The sequence below is a fragment of the Salarias fasciatus genome, chromosome 7 (assembly GCF_902148845.1).
Source record: "Salarias fasciatus chromosome 7, fSalaFa1.1, whole genome shotgun sequence".
Lineage (NCBI taxonomy): Eukaryota > Metazoa > Chordata > Actinopteri > Blenniiformes > Blenniidae > Salarias > Salarias fasciatus.
In genome coordinates, this window is record NC_043751.1 from 2,599,577 (window position 1) to 2,620,319 (window position 20,743).

The 20,743-nt window shown below is 49.9% G+C and overlaps 1 protein-coding gene across 1 annotated transcript; it reads left to right on the plus strand.

Annotated features, from left to right (window-relative positions):
- The first annotated feature begins 1,013 nt into the window (after window positions 1-1,013).
- Window positions 1,014-19,395, plus strand: LOC115391502 (ankyrin repeat and SOCS box protein 15-like). Its single transcript, XM_030095776.1, has 9 exons — window positions 1,014-1,117; window positions 1,192-1,244; window positions 1,389-1,520; window positions 4,028-4,192; window positions 5,393-5,638; window positions 5,786-5,957; window positions 8,726-9,251; window positions 14,485-14,642; window positions 19,224-19,395. The coding sequence occupies exons 1-9, from the start codon at window positions 1,014-1,016 to the stop codon at window positions 19,393-19,395; spliced, it is 1,728 nt and encodes a 575-aa protein (XP_029951636.1).
- The last annotated feature ends 1,348 nt before the right edge of the window (window positions 19,396-20,743 follow it).

Sequence of the window (20,743 nt, forward strand, 5' to 3'; positions counted from 1 at the left end):
AGCCATCTTGATATGAGCAGCAACGAATTGCTTCACATGTCAGTCTGGGATTTCACTCTGCAAATCCGTTCGGGGAAGGAGGGACTTGCTGTAGAACTCTTTGCGTTCATTGGACGGAAGGACACAGTGCGCCCGCCTAACTATGTTTGGTTTCAGCCAATCACCGCAAAGAAAAAAAAATGATGTCGACAGCATGCGCCCTGCAAGTGAATATCAACAATCAGCCCACAGTGGATAGAAAGTGAGATTCGTGACAAGATGTCGAGTGATTTTTGCCGTTTATGTAGCGAAAGTCTGCGCATTAAAACCATACTGACAAGCACTGTGCTGATTTTTGAAAAACCCCGCTTGACCAACGACAAATGCATGGCGGACGGATTAGCAGAAATCGGCTGTCAGTTTAATCTTGCCAGCAAGCTGAATTCTCGTGGTATTTGTTCACACATACCACAAGAATCCATCATGCACCGCTCGCGCTCATGCGCTTGGGCTTGAATTTTTGCCCTGCGGTCCAATCGACGTTTAGAGTCGTTTAAATCCACTGTTTTCGCTAGTCATGCTAATATTATTAGCAGTTCTTCGCTTCCTGCTTTCGTCAAAGCTTCATGTCCCGCCCCAAACGACGCGTGATTGGTCCGAAGGAAAACAAACCAAGCCCGAGCGCATAAGCGGGAGCGGTAAAAGATGGATTCTCGTGGTGTGTGTGAACAAATACCACAAGAATTCAGCTTGCTGGCAAAGTTACTCCACTGCTTTGTTTTTCCTAAATATCAGTCCAAAGTCCAAACTGTGAAAAATCAACATGTTGGACCACAAAGGCTAGACTTTAAGGACAGGCTCAGTGTGGAAAAGATCTATTGTACCTACCTCAACTTTTTTTGAAACTTCTGTCTGGCATCAAATTGAAAATGTGCTCATAAGTCTGAGGAATAATTTATAAATGACCTGTTTCAATGTTCCATGCTGTCAGTGCAGTGGGTTTCCAGTAACTGAGGTATCGTCTGCATAGAGTGATGAACACATACGAGGAGCACGATGACGAGGCGCTCAGCCAGTACATCATCCAGCTCAGCATTGAGGAGTCCTGTCAGGAAGCCTTCCTCAAGTCTTCTGCAAGGTACCTCAGCCTCAACCACGCTGCACAAAACCCAACGAACACATCTGGCCAAAGCTTTGTGCTTCCTCTGACAGCTTACAAGCTCCGACGGATGAAAACCTCAGAGTCCTGGCAGCCATCGAGCAAGGTGGGTTGGATGTGGGATGGTGAAAAGCTCCTTTAGCATCTGGGTGAGCACAGGCAGACAGACACCGATGAGAGGCTGCTGGTGAAAGAGAAAAATAATGCTGGGTCTGGATGTTTCTGATATTCCTCCATGTGTGGTGTTCAGGTGAGGTCTCGGTTCTCCGGCAGATGCTGGGCCACGTCTTTGCCTTCAGGGAATCGGACACCTGTGGCTGGTTTCCCATCCATCGAGCTGCTTCCCAGCCCGTCCCGGAAGTCCTGGAAATCATCCTGAGACGTGAGAACATCTCCACTGCTTTCTGTACTCCATCGAATATCCAGTATCCTAAACTGACCGCTGGCTGTCCGCTGAGGAGAAGATAAAATGAGGATTGTGGGTCTTGGAGTTTAACCTTTAGCCAGTCAATCTGGGAAGTGCTGTGAGAGCTCCATTCTTCCCTTGGTGAACTGAAAGATTGAGGACCATTTCTAGTTCCAAATGAGAAGTTACAGGATGAAGCTCTGCAGAGTTTCACATTGAAAAAGGGATGTTTGGGTGAATGAGGTAACTTGGCAAGCTAGTGGTTCCCAACCTGAGGTTCAGAGGTCACAGTGGAGGAACAAAGACCAGATCTTAGAATCTGTACCTGAAGACACTGTGTGCTGAGGGACCTCTGTAGGTTGGTGAAAGAAGGTATGGCCACCTGTATGTGTTGGAGGAAGACCACAGTCTTTTCCAGAAGCATCCTGAGGAAGACTCCGAGGGAAACAGGCTGGTGTTGATTTAAAGCATTAGAACACTCGTTGAAAGTTTTCTTTTGGAATGAGGCTGTGTCTGGTCAGCTGTAGAGTCTCTCTGATCAATAACCTGAGTCGAGGTGTCACTCTTCTTTCTGCTGGTTAGAGTTTAGACCGGGGGTCATTATAATTCTGATGTTTTCTTCTACTTCTGTTCTTTGTATGTGTGAAAAAGAGTGGCCGTCCCTTCTCTTTGGATCTTCTTCTAAATCAGTCTCTGACTTGTGAACACATACAGAAATCTCTGTGTTCTCCTTCATGTTCGCTCCTTGATTTAGTGAAGTTTTTTTCTAACACTCGTCTGTGATGGCTCCTGTTTAAGTTTTTCTTCCCTGGTTTGAAACTGTTGTCCTGTTTCTTCCATGTCAAAGCTTTTTTTAGCTGAAACATATCGGCAACAAACCAGTATTAGTCAATCCAATTATAAGTGTGGATTTTTAAATTCATCAATACTTCCAGTGTTTGTGTTGATACACCATTTGCACACCTTTGCTCATTGAATGCTCTAAATTAAAGGTGTAATACAACATTTTGATTTCTGGGTGGATCACCTAAATAATTGGTGGGTCTGTTTGTCAATCATTCTGACGAGCTGCTTTCGTAAGGCGGTTCTCCGTGCTCGCGCCCAATCAGCTTCTCCCTTTTGCGCATTCAGAGTGTTTCTGTAGCCGTGAGCTTCTGAGCTAGTACTGACCGATGGCGAGTCTGACATCATGAAACTGGAACTGTTTCGGAAAAAAAGCTTTATTTATGAGCGAGGCGGATCGCAGAAACTGTAAACAGAGCCGTGCACGGCGGAGAAGAGGAGATCGCGCTCATACACTCGCCGGGCGGATGGTCTGGCGCATGCGCGTTGTTCAAAAAGTGAGTAACAGACGTGGGGCTTCGTCTTTTCGAGAAAATCGTGTATTAGACCTTTAATCCATTTGAATACCTGTAAGTTTCCAGCTATGTTGTGCTCGTCATCAATCTATTCATGCATCGTGTTCATTTGGTAACTGTTGTTATTCCTAGAATAGATGACAATGGACTTGTAACTAAGCCCCTCCCCCTCCCCTGACCATAACTCACCCAGAGCATTCAACTACAGACTCTTCGACTCCTAAGCTCTGAACTCCAGCTGTCACTTTCACTACTGCATGATTAATTCAATCTCTGCAGCAGGTTCTCCACCTGATGTTTATGTTTCACATTTCATTTACACCTCTTTAAAGAAGCAAAACCCAAAACCACATTTCTGTCAGGTATTTATTTTACTCAGATTACCTGCTGTTACATTCATACCCTCTTTTGTATTTATCACCTAACTTCACGATCCTACACACACACACACACGCTCAGTCTTGTATTTCTATCCTTGTGGGGACCGTCCATTGACTCCCATTCATGTCTAGCCCCTAACCCTGACCCTTACCCTAACCCTAACCCACACCACAACAAAGCCTAACCCTAAAGAAATGTTTTTGCACTTTTACTTTTTTCAGTAACAACAACATGGTCAAGAAAACACTGTTTCTCCTACTTAGGACCGGAAAAAGGTCCCCACAAGGCACGTCGTTCCACGTTTTGCTATCCTTGTGGGGACATTTGGCCCCAACAAGGATAGAAATACAAGAACGCACACACACACACACACATACACACACACTCCCTCTCTCTCTGTCTCTTGTGCAGTTGCTGTTACTGTTACAGCTAATTTTCGAAATATCCTGAAGGTGACTGAACTCAGGAAGCCGCACAGCACAGCCTGCCGGGATTTTCATGTTGTGTCACTTTGTCAAATAGTTGTCGTCATTTTTACACCCTGAGTGAAACTGAAGCTGTGCTGAGTGGTGAAGAGAAGCTCTCCTGTGTGTGAATACTCCCTCATCACACCCTCAAAAAGTCAGTCGTAGAGGACGTCCTCACTGGGACACTGTCCAGCTGAAGACTGCTGCTCTAAACCAAACCAGCTCGCCTGCCACCGCCGTCTCTGAGCCCGTGTGTGTGTGTGTGTGTGTGTGTCAGTGTCCTCTGAGGGTCTCAGTCTGGAGGACAGGACGTCCACAGGAGGAGAGACGCCGCTGACTCTGGCCGTCAGAGGAGGACTGCTGCAGAACGTCAAGCTGCTGCTGGAGCACGGCGCCGTGCCGCACAACACCAACAGCAAGAACGAGTCTCCACTGCTGCTGGGTACCGGCACAACCGCCGCAGTGTGTGTGTGTGTGTGTGTGTGTGTGTGTGTGTGTGTGTGTGTGTGTGTGTGTGTGTGTGTGTGTGTGTGTGTGTGTGTGTGTGTGTGTGTGCGTGTGTGTGTGTGTGTGTGTGTGTGTGTGCGTGTGTGTGAGAGAATATTGAGTTTTCCTGGTTTTTCTAATTTATTTAAACAGCTTTTCAAAAAATAAAGCAAACTATAAAAAACAAGGATCACTATTGCAGCAACACGCCCTCAGCAGGTGAGTGCAGCAGAGTGGAAACACCTCTGATATGAAAAGAAGTTCTAGAACGAGTACAGCTGCTTCACTGAGGGAGTCGTCAGGTTTCAGTGGTTTTAAAAGTGAACACAGAATCATCGAAACTTCGTCTTGTGTCAGACTTCCAGAGATTTTTGGCCACACTGTATTTGTGAGGCTGCGGGTCGCACAGAGACCCAGAGGTGATCAGCTCATGAAGGGTATAACGCCATGCCAGTATTTCAACCTCACGGAGGATTCAGGGTTCTGGCAGGGAGCCTGACAGAGAGAACAGAGCAGCAGGAAGCTCATGTGGGGGTTCGTTGTGGCCTGTGCCGGTCTGGGCTCCAGAGGGAGCTGAAAGACCTGCTCACTGGGCCTTGATCTGAATCCTCCTGGGTCTGGAGGCTGGTGAAGAGGGGGTCATATTTTTGGTAAATGTGAGATTTAGAGTTTTGGACGGGGTCCACTGCTGTCCTCTGAGAAGGGTTCACATAAAGACAGACTGTGAACCAATGACCTGAAGCCATGTTTGTCTCTGAACGTCTGTGTGAGGAAAGCTTCGCTCCCTCCTTCAGCTCCTCACTCACATCATTAGCCTGTAGTTTAATCTACACAATCAGACAACCAGAACTGTTTGTGTTGTTGTAGTCCACAGAAAGCAAAGGGGCCCACTCCAAACCCTGCTGCACACCACAGAAAGGGCTTGGAATGGAAATGGGTCCTGTTAGAACTACAGAAGAACTTGCTCTTTGACTTTGATCTAAACAGCTTTCAGACTGACCAGAACCAGAACAGATCCCAGCTACGTTCAGACTTCTTTCCCGTGTGGACTCTATGGAGGTCATTGTTTGCAGTGAGACATTGTTGTACCAGTCTTTATTGAACTGCCTGTCCTTGAAGCTGTGCTAACCAGCGCGGCGTCTGCCTCCCCGGGCAGCGGTGAGGGCCGCCTCCTACCAGATGGCGCGTGCGCTGGTGGCTCACGGCGCCTGGGTGGAGCAGGCCTGCCGCAAGAGCTGGACGGCCACGCACGAGGCGGCCAGGGTGGGCGACGCCGACATCCTGATGCTGCTGCTCCGGAACGGCGGGCGGGTCAACCAGCGAGACGCGACGGGGGCCACGCCGCTCGCCGTGGCCGCCGAGCACGGACACTTTCACGTGGCCGAGATTCTGCTGAACTGCGGTTAGTGCGACGATGCCAGTCCCACTCCAACAACCCGCTCAGCTTAGTCGGACTGATACAGTATTAACTCACCTCCAACGCTTTCAGTTTGTTTCAGACACTTCGATCCTTCCTGTTTCTTCTGTCCCCCTGTTTGTCCACACTCAGGCAGCAGAGTCAACTCTCAGGCTCTGAACGGGGAGAGTGTCCTGCTGGATGCTGCTGGTTCTGGAAACACTGCCTGCATTCAGCTGCTGCTGGACAACGGAGCCGACCCCAACCTGGCCAGCAGCGGCGGCCAGCTGCCCATCCACAAGGCGGCGTACGCAGGACACTATGAGTGAGCTGCTGTCTTCTGACAGGCTGAGACATGGACATGAACCTGAACACAAAGTCTTTCAACCCACTGAATGCAGCTGCATGAGCTTCAAGGCATCCCAGTGGAGCAGACTGCTTTCAAACCAACATGCAGATCTGTGAATTTATAAAATCTAGTTTATCACGTATCGTCGTTGCCAAAGTCTTTTCCCTGTTTAGTTTAGTTTTTTTTTTTTTAAACTTGGCAGTGGAAATGTGTTTTTCAGCAGTGTTTGTGTGAATGAAGGATGGAGAAGTGAAGGCTGGTCCATGCCTCCTTGTCCACGTGTCCGATGCTCAGGCTCTTCCTGTCCTGCTACATGTTCTCAGCGGCGTGTCCATGCAGGCCACTGATCCACTCGTCCTCAGGGAGCTCTCCCAGACTCCAGACTGTTTCTCTGCTTTATCTGTTTATCTGTTTATTACTGAGTATTTATAGAAAATGAAGCTCAAACATTGTCAGTCCATTATCATAGTATCAGAGTTTATTCAGCCTTTTTTCTGTTTCTGAATCCGCCATTCAGAAATTCATCACCGATTAGATACTTTCAGTGATTCAGTGATTCAGTGACTTCAGCAGTGATTAGATACCTTCACTTCTGTCGCAGACCTTCTCCTCCCTCCAGACAGAGTCTGCTGTAGCGTCTCACTCTCTGGATGTCTTTGTAGGCGGAGCTACAGCCTGATGGCTTCACACAGTGCCTTTTCACAGTTAGCGTCCGTCATGCTCTGTTTGCTGTGGCGCTCTGGATCATGCGTAGACCAGCGTGGCCTGCAAGTACGCTCAACGCCGTCACAAAATTTGGGCTGTGCACAGACATCCCCTAGTGGACAGGAATTCATGATGAATTTTACGTCACGGAGACCAATGCGGAACACGCACCCTCACGGACATGTGAAGCATGGACGGGCCTTCAGGGAACAGCCGTGGCCATCTGGTCATCCTGGTGAAAGATATGGAGACTTGATTTCCACATTGACTTGGTTTTTTTTTTTTTTTTTTGCTTTCCAGTCGCAGTGGCTGCTGGTTCATTCGCTGTGATTCTTTTGTTGGGACATTAGACACAGGATTGGCCCTGGACATGGGCGATGTAGGGCGTCATGTACTGGGAGAAGTGCTGTCCTCAATTTTTTTTTTTGTTGTTTTTTTGTCAGGTGGGTAGCACATTCACTGGTGGACAGTCATTGTCCTGAACCACCTGGTGGACTGAAGAAGAACATCCATCCATTCATCTTCAACTGTCGATCCGGGACCAGGTCACAGGGGCAGCAGTTCAACCAGGGATACCCAGACTTCCTGTCCCCAGACTTGTCCGCAGACTAGCTCTTCCAGGAGGATTCTGAGGCGTCCCCAGGCCACACAGAGACATAGTCTCTCCAGCGTGTCCTGGGTCTTCCCCAGGGCCTCCCCGAGTCCATGAGTTGCAGAAGAATGGAGGTGAGATTGATAAAGAGGATGGGTGCAGCATCTGCAGTGATGCAGTCGTTGTATCAGTCCGTCCTGGTGAAGAAGGAGCTGAGCCGAAAGGTCAAACTACGCCCCCACCCTCACCTATGGTCACTAGGTTTGGGTCAGGACCAAAAGGACAGGATTCCAGATACAAGCGGCTAAAATGAGCTTCCTCCATAGGGTGGCTGGACTCCCTGAGAGACGGGGAGGAGCTCAGTCACCAGGGAGGAGCTGGGAGCTGCTCCTCCGCATCGAGAGGAACCAGCTGAGGAGGCTCGGCATCTGTTTAGGATGAAACCTGGACGTCTCCCTAAGGAGGAGTTCTGGACATGTCCCACCGGGAGGAGACGCCAGGAAAGACCAGGACACGCTGGAAGGACTATGTCTCTGGTCTGGCCTGGGAACGACTCGGGGGCCTCCTGGAAGAGCTGGAGGAAGAGTCTGGGGACAGGAAGTCTGGGCATCCCTACCCTGCCCCTGCAACCTGGTCCCGGTGTAGCAGTAAATAAAGGATGGATGGATGTTTCCAGTGTTTAACCCTTCAAATGCTAAAGAGGTCAATTAAGATATTTCTGTGCTGTAAAACAATATTGGACTTATTTTCTATTTTTGAATAATTGTTAATAGGCTTTGGTGACTCAGCATTGTCATCCACATTTTCTCACATTTCTTGATGAGTTTCTGTGGTGTATTTATTTACCAATAATATTTGATGACATGACTTTGACATGCTGGCTTGTCTGGGGACTTTAAACGTACAAGATTTAGTTCATAGAATGCCAGTGATGCTACCTTTGGCCTTCCACAAGTTTCCCATCTCCAAACTTCATCCATCCACACCGCTGTTGACATCCAAAATCAACCAATGAGAAGGTGAATGAGCCTGCAGCCAAGCCAGAGGGACTGTAATTCCTCCTGTTGAATTATGAGGTTGTGTGAATGACTCCAAAAAGAAGGAGGGAAAGGGAACGTTTCCATCCACCATCAGTTAGCCAATCACAGCAGAGATTTCAACAAGTGCCATAAAAGTAGTGTCAGGAAACCTAATATCTCCCGAACAGCCGCCTGTTGCCATCATCGGCGATCTGAAACAACATCACCGTTATTTTCCAGTTGCGAGTGCTCACATGATAAAAGCAGCTAAGCTAACCAGACGAGGCTATTTGCACCTCAGGCCAGGGTATACTGTAAATACTGCGTGGGAATTATGTAAAGGAGCAGAACTGAAAGACATCACAGCTCCATCTTTTCAGCTTTGGTTTTAATCAGTTTTTATTAACGAACCCTGTGTTTCCCTCCAGCGCTCTGAAGATGCTGATCCCTCTCACCAATAAGAAGAGCATCAAGGAGGCGGGCCGCAGCCCGGTCCACTCGGCTGCAGAGGGAGGCCACACCCGCTGCCTGCGGCTGCTGCTCGCCCACGGCTTCGACGTCAACTACCGCATGAACAACAGGAACTCCGAAAACTACCGCGACTCCAGGAGAAGCGCGCTGTACTTCGCCGTCTCCAACGGGGACGTGGAGTGCACCAAGATCCTCCTGGCGGGGGGAGCGAAGACCGACCTGGACCCGCTGTGCTGCCTCCTGGTGGCGGTTCGATCCGGCCGCTACGACATCGTGAAGCTGCTGCTGGCGGCCAAAGCCAACGTGAACTGCTTCTTCACGGTGGTGAGCGACACGGTGTTCCCCACCGCGTTGCAGTACTGCCTGAAGGACGAGGTGATGATGAGGCTGCTGCTCAACAACGGCTACAGGGTGGAGAGCTGCTTCCTCTGTCACCATGACGACCACGGCCATCCAGAGGACGACACGGACAGCAAAATCCCTGTGAGTACCAGCAAGGTATTTCTGAGTCTCTGCAGGGCTCAGAGAGTGGACTCAGGGTTCAGATAGTGGACTCAGGGCTCAGAGAGTGGACTCAGGGTTCAGATAGTGGACTCAGGGCTCAGAGAGTGGACTCAGGGTTCAGATAGTGGACTCAGGGTTCAGATAGTGGACTCAGGGTTCAGATAGTGGACTCAGGGTTCAGATAGTGGACTCAGGGCTCAGAGAGTGGACTCAGGGTTCAGATAGTGGACTCAGGGCTCAGAGAGTGGACTCAGGGTTCAGATAGTGGACTCAGGGTTCAGAGAGTGGACTCAGGGCTCAGAGAGTGGACTCAGGGCTCAGAGAGTGGACTCAGGGCTCAGATAGTGGACTCAGGGTTCAGAGAGTGGACTCAGGGTTCAGATAGTGGACTCGGGGTTCAGAGAGTGGACTCAGGGTTCAGATAGTGGACTCAGGGTTCAGAGAGTGGACTCAGGGCTCAGAGAGTGGACTCAGGGTTCAGATAGTGGACTCAGGGTTCAGAGAGTGGACTCAGGGTTCAGATAGTGGACTCAGGGTTCAGATAGTGGACTCAGGGTTCAGAGAGTGGACTCAGGGTTCAGATAGTGGACTCAGGGTTCAGAGTGGACTCAGGGTTCAGAGAGTGGACTCAGGGTTCAGAGAGTGGACTCAGGGTTCAGATAGTGGACTCAGGGCTCAGAGAGTGGACTCAGGGTTCAGAGAGTGGACTCAGGGTTCAGAGAGTGGACTCAGGGTTCAGATAGTGGACTCAGGGTTCAGATAGTGGACTCAGGGCTCAGAGAGTGGACTCGGAGTTCAGAGAGTGGACTCAGGGCTCAGAGAGTGGACTCAGGGTTCAGATAGTGGACTCAGGGTTCAGAGTGGACTCAGGGTTCAGAGAGTGGACTCAGGGCTCAGAGAGTGGACTCAGGGCTCAGAGAGTGGACTCAGGGTTCAGATAGTGGACTCAGGGTTCAGAGTGGACTCAGGGTTCAGAGAGTGGACTCAGGGCTCAGAGAGTGGACTCAGAGTTCAGATAGTGGACTCAGGGTTCAGAGTGGACTCAGGGTTCAGAGAGTGGACTCAGGGCTCAGAGAGTGGACTCAGGGCTCAGAGAGTGGACTCAGGGTTCAGATAGTGGACTCAGGGTTCAGAGAGTGGACTCAGGGTTCAGATAGTGGACTCGGGGTTCAGAGTGGACTCAGGGTTCAGATAGTGGACTCAGGGTTCAGAGTGGACTCAGGGCTCAGAGAGTGGACTCAGGGTTCAGAGAGTGGACTCAGGGTTCAGAGAGTGGACTCAGGGTTCAGATAGTGGACTCAGGGTTCAGAGAGTGGACTGAGGGCTCAGAGAGTGGACTCAGGGTTCAGATAGTGGACTCAGGGTTCAGAGAGTGGACTCAGGGTTCAGATAGTGGACTCAGGGTTCAGAGAGTGGACTCAGGGCTCAGAGAGTGGACTCAGGGTTCAGATAGTGGACTCAGGGTTCAGAGTGGACTCAGGGTTCAGAGAGTGGACTCAGGGTTCAGAGTGGACTCAGGGTTCAGAGAGTGGACTCAGGGCTCAGAGAGTGGACTCAGGGCTCAGAGAGTGGACTCAGGGTTCAGATAGTGGACTCAGGGTTCAGAGAGTGGACTCAGGGTTCAGATAGTGGACTCGGGGTTCAGAGTGGACTCAGGGTTCAGATAGTGGACTCAGGGTTCAGAGTGGACTCAGGGCTCAGAGAGTGGACTCAGGGTTCAGAGAGTGGACTCAGGGTTCAGAGAGTGGACTCAGGGTTCAGAGAGTGGACTGAGGGCTCAGAGAGTGGACTCAGGGTTCTGATAGTGGACTCAGGGCTCAGAGAGTGGACTCAGGATTCAGAGAGTGGACTCAGGGTTCAGATAGTGGACTCAGGGTTCAGAGAGTGGACTCAGGGTTCAGATAGTGGACTCAGGGTTCAGAGAGTGGACTCAGGGTTCAGATAGTGGACTCAGGGTTCAGAAAGTGGACTCAGGGTTCAGATAGTGGACTCAGGGTTCAGAGAGTGGACTCAGGGTTCAGATAGTGGACTCAGGGTTCAGAGAGTGGACTCAGGGCTCAGAGAGTGGACTCAGGGTTCAGATAGTGGACTCAGGGTTCAGAGTGGACTCAGGGTTCAGATAGTGGACTCAGGGTTCAGAGTGGACTCAGGGTTCAGATAGTGGACTCAGGGTTCAGAGTGGACTCAGGGTTCAGAAAGTGGACTCAGGGTTCAGATAGTGGACTCAGGGTTCAGAGTGGACTCAGGGTTCAGATAGTGGACTCAGGGTTCAGAAAGTGGACTCAGGGTTGGAATCAGATTTTTGCAGTGGTGTGCTTTCGGGGGCATTAAATGATTATTTTCTGCATTTTTCAAATCTCGTTCTGAAATGTACCTGGAGTCCAGTTTGTACAAGAAAAGAAACTGATGGACTAATGGTCAGCAGCATGGAAATCGAGGGGTCGCGGCGTTACACGGCGTGGATCTGAGGCTCAAGCGCAGGAAAGCAAGCAGCCGATGGCCTTTATTCACAGTCTTGAGCGGCGGCTCCAGTCCAGCCGGGGCAGTCCCAGGGAGCAGAGCTTCAGAGTTCCCAGCAGGGCAGCAGAGGGGGGAAGGTTCCAGAAGGTGTGGAGCAGAGCGGCGGGCGGCCAGGGTGACGGGAGACGACTGGAGAGCTGGGTGAGGCTGGCTGTGAGCTGAGCTCCTGCACCGTTTCCCCAGGTGGAAGCAGGAGGACAGAGTGACTGACTGGAAACAGGAAGTGGAGTTCGAGGAGCAGAAAGAGCAGCGAGCAGGAGCTGAACGTGTTCTATAACAGCGACTGACTGTGGAGGAAGGACAGTCCGGCGGCGAGTGGCGCCACCAGCAGGTTAAACAGGGAGGAGATCAGGCTCTGCTGCAGGTGAAGCTCATCGGCTGATTGAACTGAGCCAGCCCCGCCCACACACACCGAGACACGCCCACCTGAAGAACACAGAAAGGGAGGGGGAAGGAGGAGAGAGAGGGCAATACTGCCCCCATGTGGCGGCTGAGGTGGAGGACGTGACACAAGGCTCTGCACATTTCTTTTATTGATCGCATCAACATCAAAATCCCCATAAACCTGAACAGAGGTCCCACGTGAATACATTTAGCTTCCAGTCAGAAAAAATACAAAAATCTTTTGTCACGATGCTCATACAGGTTGTTAATAAACACAAAGTAAGAGCTATCAAAAAACAAGAACAGCAAAAACACTGCTTCACCTTCAGCAGAATTTACACTGTGTACACTGGTGTCACATTTTCAACTCTTTATTTTTAAGGATTTTCTATCAGATTTGTTCTGTGACCCAAACAGAGACACACAGAAACTGAGAAGCAACGCCACTGTCTTTCACTGTTGCTTTTTTCCAATTTCGATATCCATCAAATAAAGTGAACTTGACTAGGTAAATCATGCAGAAACTATTTCCATACCCTGAGGCCCAGCTCTGCCGGAGGCTCAGGCACTGTCCTCTCCCTGTCCTCTCCCTGTCCTCTCCCTGTCCTCTCCCTGTCCTCTCCCTGTCCTGTCTCTTTGACGTCTCTTTCGGTGGCGCTCTCCTTCCTCCACGTCTCCGTCCTCCTCCTGTCTGGTAACCTTGGCCAGGTTTTCTTTGCTCATCTCTCTCTTCCTCCAGCTTGTCTTTATCTTCACCCTCTACTTCCACCTCATGTCATTCTTCATTTTGTATTTCTGTGACCTTGAAAAAGTTGTACCGGGTCCCTTTTCTCTTCATTTCTGTAAGATTCAAAGTAAATTAACAAGGCTCCCCTTTACAGAAACCGAATCAGTATCCAGTGTGTATAAAAGCTATATGGTGTGGATCTCTCTCTCTCTCTCTCTCTCTCTCTCTCTCTCTCTCTCTCTCTCTCTCTCTCTCTCTGTATGTGTGTGTGTGTGTGTGTGTGTGTACTTGTACAGCTATATGTTGTGAGGACCTTTCGTGAGGACAATGGGTTTTTAACCTTACAAGTGAGGACAATTTGTGGAAAGTGAGGACATTTTTGCCGGTCCTCACTATTCCACAGACCTTTTTTGGCCTTTTTGAGGTTAAGACTTGATTTTTGGTTTAGGGTTACAATCAGGTTTAGGTTAGGGTTAGGGTTAGGCATTAATTTTTGATGGTTAGGGTTAGGGGCTAGGAAATGCATTATGTCAATGAGTGTCCTCACAACATATAGCTGTACAAACATGTGTGTGTGTGTGTGTGTGTGTGTGTGTGTGTGTGTGTGTGTGTGTGTGTCACTCTCACACACACACACAAAAATACTTAAATTTTCTATCAGTTCATTGCTGCCACTTGGGGTGACAGCAGAGGTGGCAAGGGTTTTCTTTAGGGTGGCACTTACCAGACAGACTGGAGGACCAGACAGACTGGAGGACCAGACTGGAGGACCAGACTGGAGGACCAGACAGACTGGAGGACCAGACAGACTGGAGGACCAGACTGGAGGACCAGACTGGAGGACCAGACAGACTGGAGGACCAGACTGGAGGACCAGACTGGAGGACCAGACTGGAGGACCAGACAGACTGGAGGACCAGACTGGAGGACCAGACTGGAGGACCAGACAGACTGGAGGACCAGACAGACTGGAGGACCAGACTGGAGGACCAGACAGACTGGAGGACCAGACTGGAGGACCAGACTGGAGGACCAGACAGACTGGAGGACCAGACAGACTGGAGGACCAGACTGGAGGACCAGACAGACTGGAGGGCCAGACTGGAGGACCAGAGAGACTGGAGGACCAGACAGACTGGAGGACCAGACTGGAGGACCAGACAGACTGGAGGACCAGACAGACTGGAGGACCAGACTGGAGGACCAGACAGACTGGAGGACCAGACACGGAGGACAGCAGGGACAGCGAGGATCCTGATGCCTTTGCATCGTCTTCAGTCTTCTCTGCCTTGTTTTTAAATCGGTGTTGTTTCCGTTCGTTGTTTGGACGTGGGCTTCATTACTTTAGAACTGACAATACGACTCATGGACTGATCTGGAAAATGATGATCACTGAGCAGCTTTGGTGATTTTTTTTTTCAATGGTTGATCTTCTGCAGTGGAATCTGGTGGTTGTAGTTTGACACCAGCCTCATTGTCTTGGGCCTGAGGTGTAGTGGGTCTTCAGAGCGCAGCGCTATGATTGGTCTGACAGAAGCCGAGGACAGATTCCCAGATCTGCCGTGTCTGCCGTGTCTGCAGTTCTGCGACTTCATGAGCCTCTGCTGCCTGGTGCACCTGGCCGGGACCGTGGTCCGGACCCTTCTGGACTACGTCAGTCGAGTCCACATCTGCTCCAAGCTGAGGGGCATCCTGGAGAGACAGCAGGAGTGGCCGGAGGTCCTGCAGATGCTCAGTGAGTTCTGTATGCTCTGATCTTTGTTTCATTCCTTCTGGAGGCTCGGTTTCCTTCACCAGGGACAGTTTGCCGTGAAGCGGACTTCCTGTCTCCACGGGGCGTCTCACTCCGCCCACTGTGTCTCATGCCGTAAGGTTCTCTGAACCCGGCGCTCGGTCTCAGAGCAGATAGACGACCAACAGGACGAATATTGACGGGACTGAAGAGCTCAACATCCGAGTCACTCTGACCTCTTCAAGGTGACAGATCTCAGCAAAGCAGCCAGAAGTCCCTCAGTGGGATGTCCACAGGTCCCCTCACTGTGTCCTCATTTGTCCCAAGGTCAAACATCTTCATGTAACTGTGACTCAGTGTCTCTGTCTGTGTGTGTCCAGCAGACAGGTGAGTGTGACCACCTCTTCATGGTGGAGGGTGTCAGGACAAATCCTAGCAAAGCCCTTCAGACTGTTTCCACCGCTGTCTGCTCAGGCTTGGCTGGAGGAGATGAAGATCTCTGCAGAGCTGAGACATGCCGACATGGAGCTTCTGAGACTCTGTAGCCACAGCTCCACCTCTGGCAGCCAGAGGAGCCTCACAGCTGCCATAGAGTAATCCGATTACAGTTTCTCTCCACTGCTGTGGCTCATTTCTCGAAAGAGATATTACGTTTTAAAAACTCCAAGACCATTTAGCAAAACGGTCTTCCAGTTCAGCTCAACACCATAGCTCACTGCTGAAGCTCTTCTCTCAGGTTTCAGAGCTTCATTCCTCATATAAACAGTAGAGCCTCCAGAAAACAAAGATCCTCCTGAACAGCTTCGGCTCATTTCTCCAGACAGACCGGATCTTCTCGGTTCTCTTGGTTCTCTTGTCAAAAACAACCTGGACGGTTCAGCAAAACGCATTGTTGCAATCATGTTTTGAGAGCTGAAATGTCTCTAAAATGAAAAATGAACACAGCTAAAATTAAACTAACAGAATGAGTTGGGAGTGTGTTAGAAACTCGTGAGGGACCCGAGAGAAACAGTGAAACAAAACGCACATGAAAGCAAAGACTGATCTGGAACAGGTAGAATGATCTGGAACAGGAAGACTGATCTGGAACAGGAAGACTGATCTGGAACAGGTAGACTGATCTGGAACAGGAAGACTGATCTGGAACAGGAAGACTGATCTGGAACAGGTAGACTGATCTGGAACAGGAAGAAAGATCTGGAACAGGAAGACTGATCTGGAACAGGAAGACTGATCTGGAACAGGAAGACTGATCTGGAACAGGTAGAAAGACTCTCTTCCGCACTGGTGGAGGCTGTCGGCGTGGAGGCCGTGCCATCTGGTGGCCAAACAATGTCATTGCAACTCAATGTGTGCAGCAAAACACACAACTTTTTCTTTTTCAAAAATTAATTGGGGGGTCGTACAGAGGGACGGTGCGGGCCGCCAGTTGCCCATCCCTGATCTAAACTATAGTCTGATGTTAGAGGAGGACGATGCTGTATGATGGGTGTTAATCTGAGGTGAAGGAGTGTGTCTGGAGTGATAATCTGAGGTGAAGGAGTGTGTCTGGAGTGTTAATCTGACAGGAAGGAGTGTGTCTGGAGTGTCAATCTGACAGGAAGGAGTGTTTCTGGAGTGTTAATCTGACTGGAAGGAGGGTGTCTGGAGTGATAATCTGAGGTGAAGGAGTGTGTCTGGAGTGATAATCTGAGGTGAAGGAGTGTGTCTGGAGTGTCAATCTGACAGGAAGAAGTGTGTCTGGAGTGTTAATCTGACTGGAAGGAGTGTGTCTGGAGTGATAATCTGAGGTGAAGGAGTGTGTCTGGAGTGTCAATCTGACAGGAAGGAGTGTTTCTGGAGTGTTAATCTGACAGGAAGGAGTGTGTCTGGAGTGATAATCTGAGGTGAAGGAGTGTGTCTGGAGTGTCAATCTGAGGTGAAGGAGTGTGTCTGGAGTGTCAATCTGACAGGAAGGAGTGTGTCTGGAGTGATAATCTGACAGGAAGGAGTGTGTCTGGAGTGTTAATCTGACAGGAAGGAGTGTGTCTGGAGTGCTAATCTGAGGTGAAGGAGTGTGTCTGGAGTGCTCATGTGACAGGAAGGAGTGTGTCTGGAGTGTTAATCTGACAGGAAGGAGTGTGTCTGGAGTGTTAATCTGACAGGAAGGAGTGTGTCTGGAGTGTTAATCTGACAGGAAGGAGTGCGTCTGGAGTGTCAATCTGACAGGAAGGAGTGTGTCTGGAGTGTTAATCTGACAGGAAGGAGTGTGTCTGGAGTGATAATCTGACAGGAAGGAGTGTGTCTGGAGTGTTAATCTGAGGTGAAGGAGTGTGTCTGGAGTGCTAATATGAGGTGAAGGAGTGTGTCTGGAGTGCTAATCTGAGGTGAAGGAGTGGGTCTGGAGTGCTAATCTGAGGTGAAGGAGTGTGTCTGGAGTGTTAATCTGGCAGGAAGGAGTGTGTCTGGAGTGCTAATCTGAGGTGAAGGAGTGTGTCTGGAGTGGTAATTTGACAGGAAGGAGTGTGTCTGGAGTGCTAATCTGAGGTGAAGGAGTGTGTCTGGAGTGCTAATCTGAGGTGAAGGAGTGTGTGTGGAGTGTTAATCTGAGGTGAAGGAGTGTCTGGAGTGATAATCTGAGGTGAAGAAGTGTGTCTGGAGTGCTAATCTGAGGTGAAGGAGTGTGTCTGGAGTGTTAATCTGAGGTGAAGGAGTGTGTCTGGAGTGCTAATCTGAGGTGAAGGAGTGTGTCTGGAGTGATAATCTGAGGTGAAGGAGTGTGTCTGGAGTGCTAATCTGACAGGAAGGAGTGTGTCTGGAGTGCTAATCTGACAGGAAGGAGTGTGTCTGGAGTGATAATCTGAGGTGAAGGAGTGTGTCTGGAGTGTCAATCTGACAGGAAGGAGTGTGTCTGGAGTGTTAATCTGACTGGAAGGAGTGTGTCTGGAGTGATAATCTGAGGTGAAGGAGTGTGTCTGGAGTGTCAATCTGACAGGAAGGAGTGTGTCTGGAGTGTTAATCTGACAGGAAGGAGTGTGTCTGGAGTGATAATCTGAGGTGAAGGAGTGTGTCTGGAGTGTCAATCTGACAGGAAGGAGTGTGTCTGGAGTGATAATCTGACAGGAAGGAGTGTGTCTGGAGTGTTAATCTGACAGGAAGGAGTGTGTCTGGAGTGCTAATCTGAGGTGAAGGAGTGTGTCTGGAGTGCTCATCTGACAGGAAGGAGTGTGTCTGGAGTGTTAATCTGACAGGAAGGAGTGTGTCTGGAGTGTTAATCTGACAGGAAGGAGTGTGTCTGGAGTGATAATCTGACAGGAAGGAGTGTGTCTGGAGTGTTAATCTGAGGTGAAGGAGTGTGTCTGGAGTGCTAATCTGAGGTGAAGGAGTGTGTGTGGAGTGTTAATCTGAGGTGAAGGAGTGTCTGGAGTGATAATCTGAGGTGAAGAAGTGTGTCTGGAGTGCTAATCTGAGGTGAAGGAGTGTGTCTGGAGTGTTAATCTGAGGTGAAGGAGTGTGTCTGGAGTGCTAATCTGAGGTGAAGGAGTGTGTCTGGAGTGATAATCTGAGGTGAAGGAGTGTGTCTGGAGTGCTAATCTGACAGGAAGGAGTGTGTCTGGAGTGCTAATCTGACAGGAAGGAGTGTGTCTGGAGTGATAATCTGAGGTGAAGGAGTGTGTCTGGAGTGTCAATCTGACAGGAAGGAGTGTGTCTGGAGTGTTAATCTGACTGGAAGGAGTGTGTCTGGAGTGATAATCTGAGGTGAAGGAGTGTGTCTGGAGTGTCAATCTGACAGGAAGGAGTGTGTCTGGAGTGTTAATCTGACTGGAAGGAGTGTGTCTGGAGTGATAATCTGAGGTGAAGGAGTGTGTCTGGAGTGTCAATCTGACAGGAAGGAGTGTGTCTGGAGTGATAATCTGACAGGAAGGAGTGTGTCTGGAGTGTTAATCTGACAGGAAGGAGTGTGTCTGGAGTGCTAATCTGAGGTGAAGGAGTGTGTCTGGAGTGCTCATCTGACAGGAAGGAGTGTGTCTGGAGTGTTAATCTGACAGGAAGGAGTGTGTCTGGAGTGTTAATCTGACAGGAAGGAGTGTGTCTGGAGTGATAATCTGACAGGAAGGAGTGTGTCTGGAGTGTTAATCTGAGGTGAAGGAGTGTGTCTGGAGTGTCAATCTGACAGGAAGGAGTGTGTCTGGAGTGTTAATCTGACAGGAAGGAGTGTGTCTGGAGTGTTAATCTGAGGTGAAGGAGTGTGTCTGGAGTGCTAATATGAGGTGAAGGAGTGTGTCTGGAGTGCTAATCTGAGGTGAAGGAGTGTGTCTGGAGTGCTAATCTGAGGTGAAGGAGTGTGTCTGGAGTGTTAATCTGACAGGAAGGAGTGTGTCTGGAGTGTCAATCTGACAGGAAGGAGTGTGTCTGGAGTGTTAATCTGACAGGAAGGAGTGTGTCTGGAGTGATAATCTGACAGAAAGGAGTGTGTCTGGAGTGTTAATCTGAGGTGAAGGAGTGTGTCTGGAGTGCTAATCTGAGGTGAAGGAGTGTGTCTGGAGTGCTAATCTGAGGTGAAGGAGTGTGTCTGGAGTGCTAATCTGAGCTGTCCTCCTGCAGCCAGGCCTCGGGCCCTCACTCATCTGTGTCGACTGGAGATCAGGAAGCGTCTGACGCTGAGGAAGCTCAACAACCCGGAGGTGATGAACTCTGGACTGTTCCCCCCCGGGCTGAAGGGCTTCCTCCTGTACGAGGAGCTGGACCTGTACAGCCGGGACCCTGAACGCACCACGTGAACATCTGCAGCTGTTTTTAAAATGTGCTCTTTTGAGAAATGTCCGTTTTTCTTTTTAATCAGAGAGGCGTGCTTTATTCCATCTGCTGAATAAATGTGGAGGTTTGAAGTTATCATCTGTGTAAAGAATAAAGTGTTTGCTGGATCTGACTCGGTGCGCTTTACACCCTTTGGACCAGTCACAGCTTGTTTGACGGTATTGGTCACATCATGCAGGACGAGATGAAACCGGCCTGCAGGAGCGTCAAGAGTCCAGACTGCTGTGAGCTCCTGAAGATTAGAGAGGCGTCTTCCTCCAACTCACCACCAGAGGAGGACAGACGAGGACAGAGCGTGTCCATCAGAGAGATGTTTAGTGCAGAGGCCTGGACCAGGAAGCGGGATGTTCTCCGTCCACAGCTGGTCCACAGCTGGCTCACAGCTGGTCCACAGCTGGTCCACAGCTGGTCCACAGCTGGTCCACAGCTGGCTCACAGCTGGTCCACAGCTGGTCCACAGCTGGTCCACAGCTGGTCCACAGCTGGTCCACAGCTGGCTCACAGCTGGTCCACAGCTGGCCCACAGCTGGTTCACAGCTGGTCCACAGCTGGTCCACAGCTGGTCCACAGCTGGCTCACAGCTGGTCCACAGCTGGTCCACAGCTGGTTCACAGCTGGTCCACAGCTGGTCCACAGCTGGTCCACAGCTGGTCCACAGCTGGTCCACAGCTGGTCCACAGCTGGCCTGATTCAGAGAGAAACGCTGCTGAGCACAAAGCCCAGCCTGACAGATGTGGACACCATTTTTTAGACAACTGTTGTGATTTAGAAAAATAAAGCTGTCAGGAAAACGTGACACGATACGTAAACTTTGATTCATAAAGACTTTGTTTTGATCTTATCTGACAGGAGAACAAAACCCCACAGGAGTCACATGTGGACTGTTAAATATCCCATCCCTCTCCTCCAGATCTCTACTTATTCGTGATTTAATAACTGATCCTAGTTTAGATTAAAGCTCACGGAAACCCGGTTAAAGAAGAAGGAGTATCTCAGTTTAAACGAAGCAACATGTTCTTCATCATGTTCCTGGAGAACCTGGAGCAGTGTCCATTTAGAACTCTAATCTTCTCATCAGTCCAGAACCAGAACCAAGAGGAAAACCTCTGAAAGTCTCAGTCTGAACCTCGTGAACTGCAGCTGGAAAACACAGGAGACTCTTCCAGCTCCACCATCCAGCCGTAACCACGTCACTGTTTCAAGCGTTAGGAGTGAGTTTTCTTGCATTCTGCTCCGTGAATACGGAGTGGTCCTGCAACGCTCTGTAAAGGGACTGTTTCCACCCTTCGTCAGTCACATTCACACTCTGGA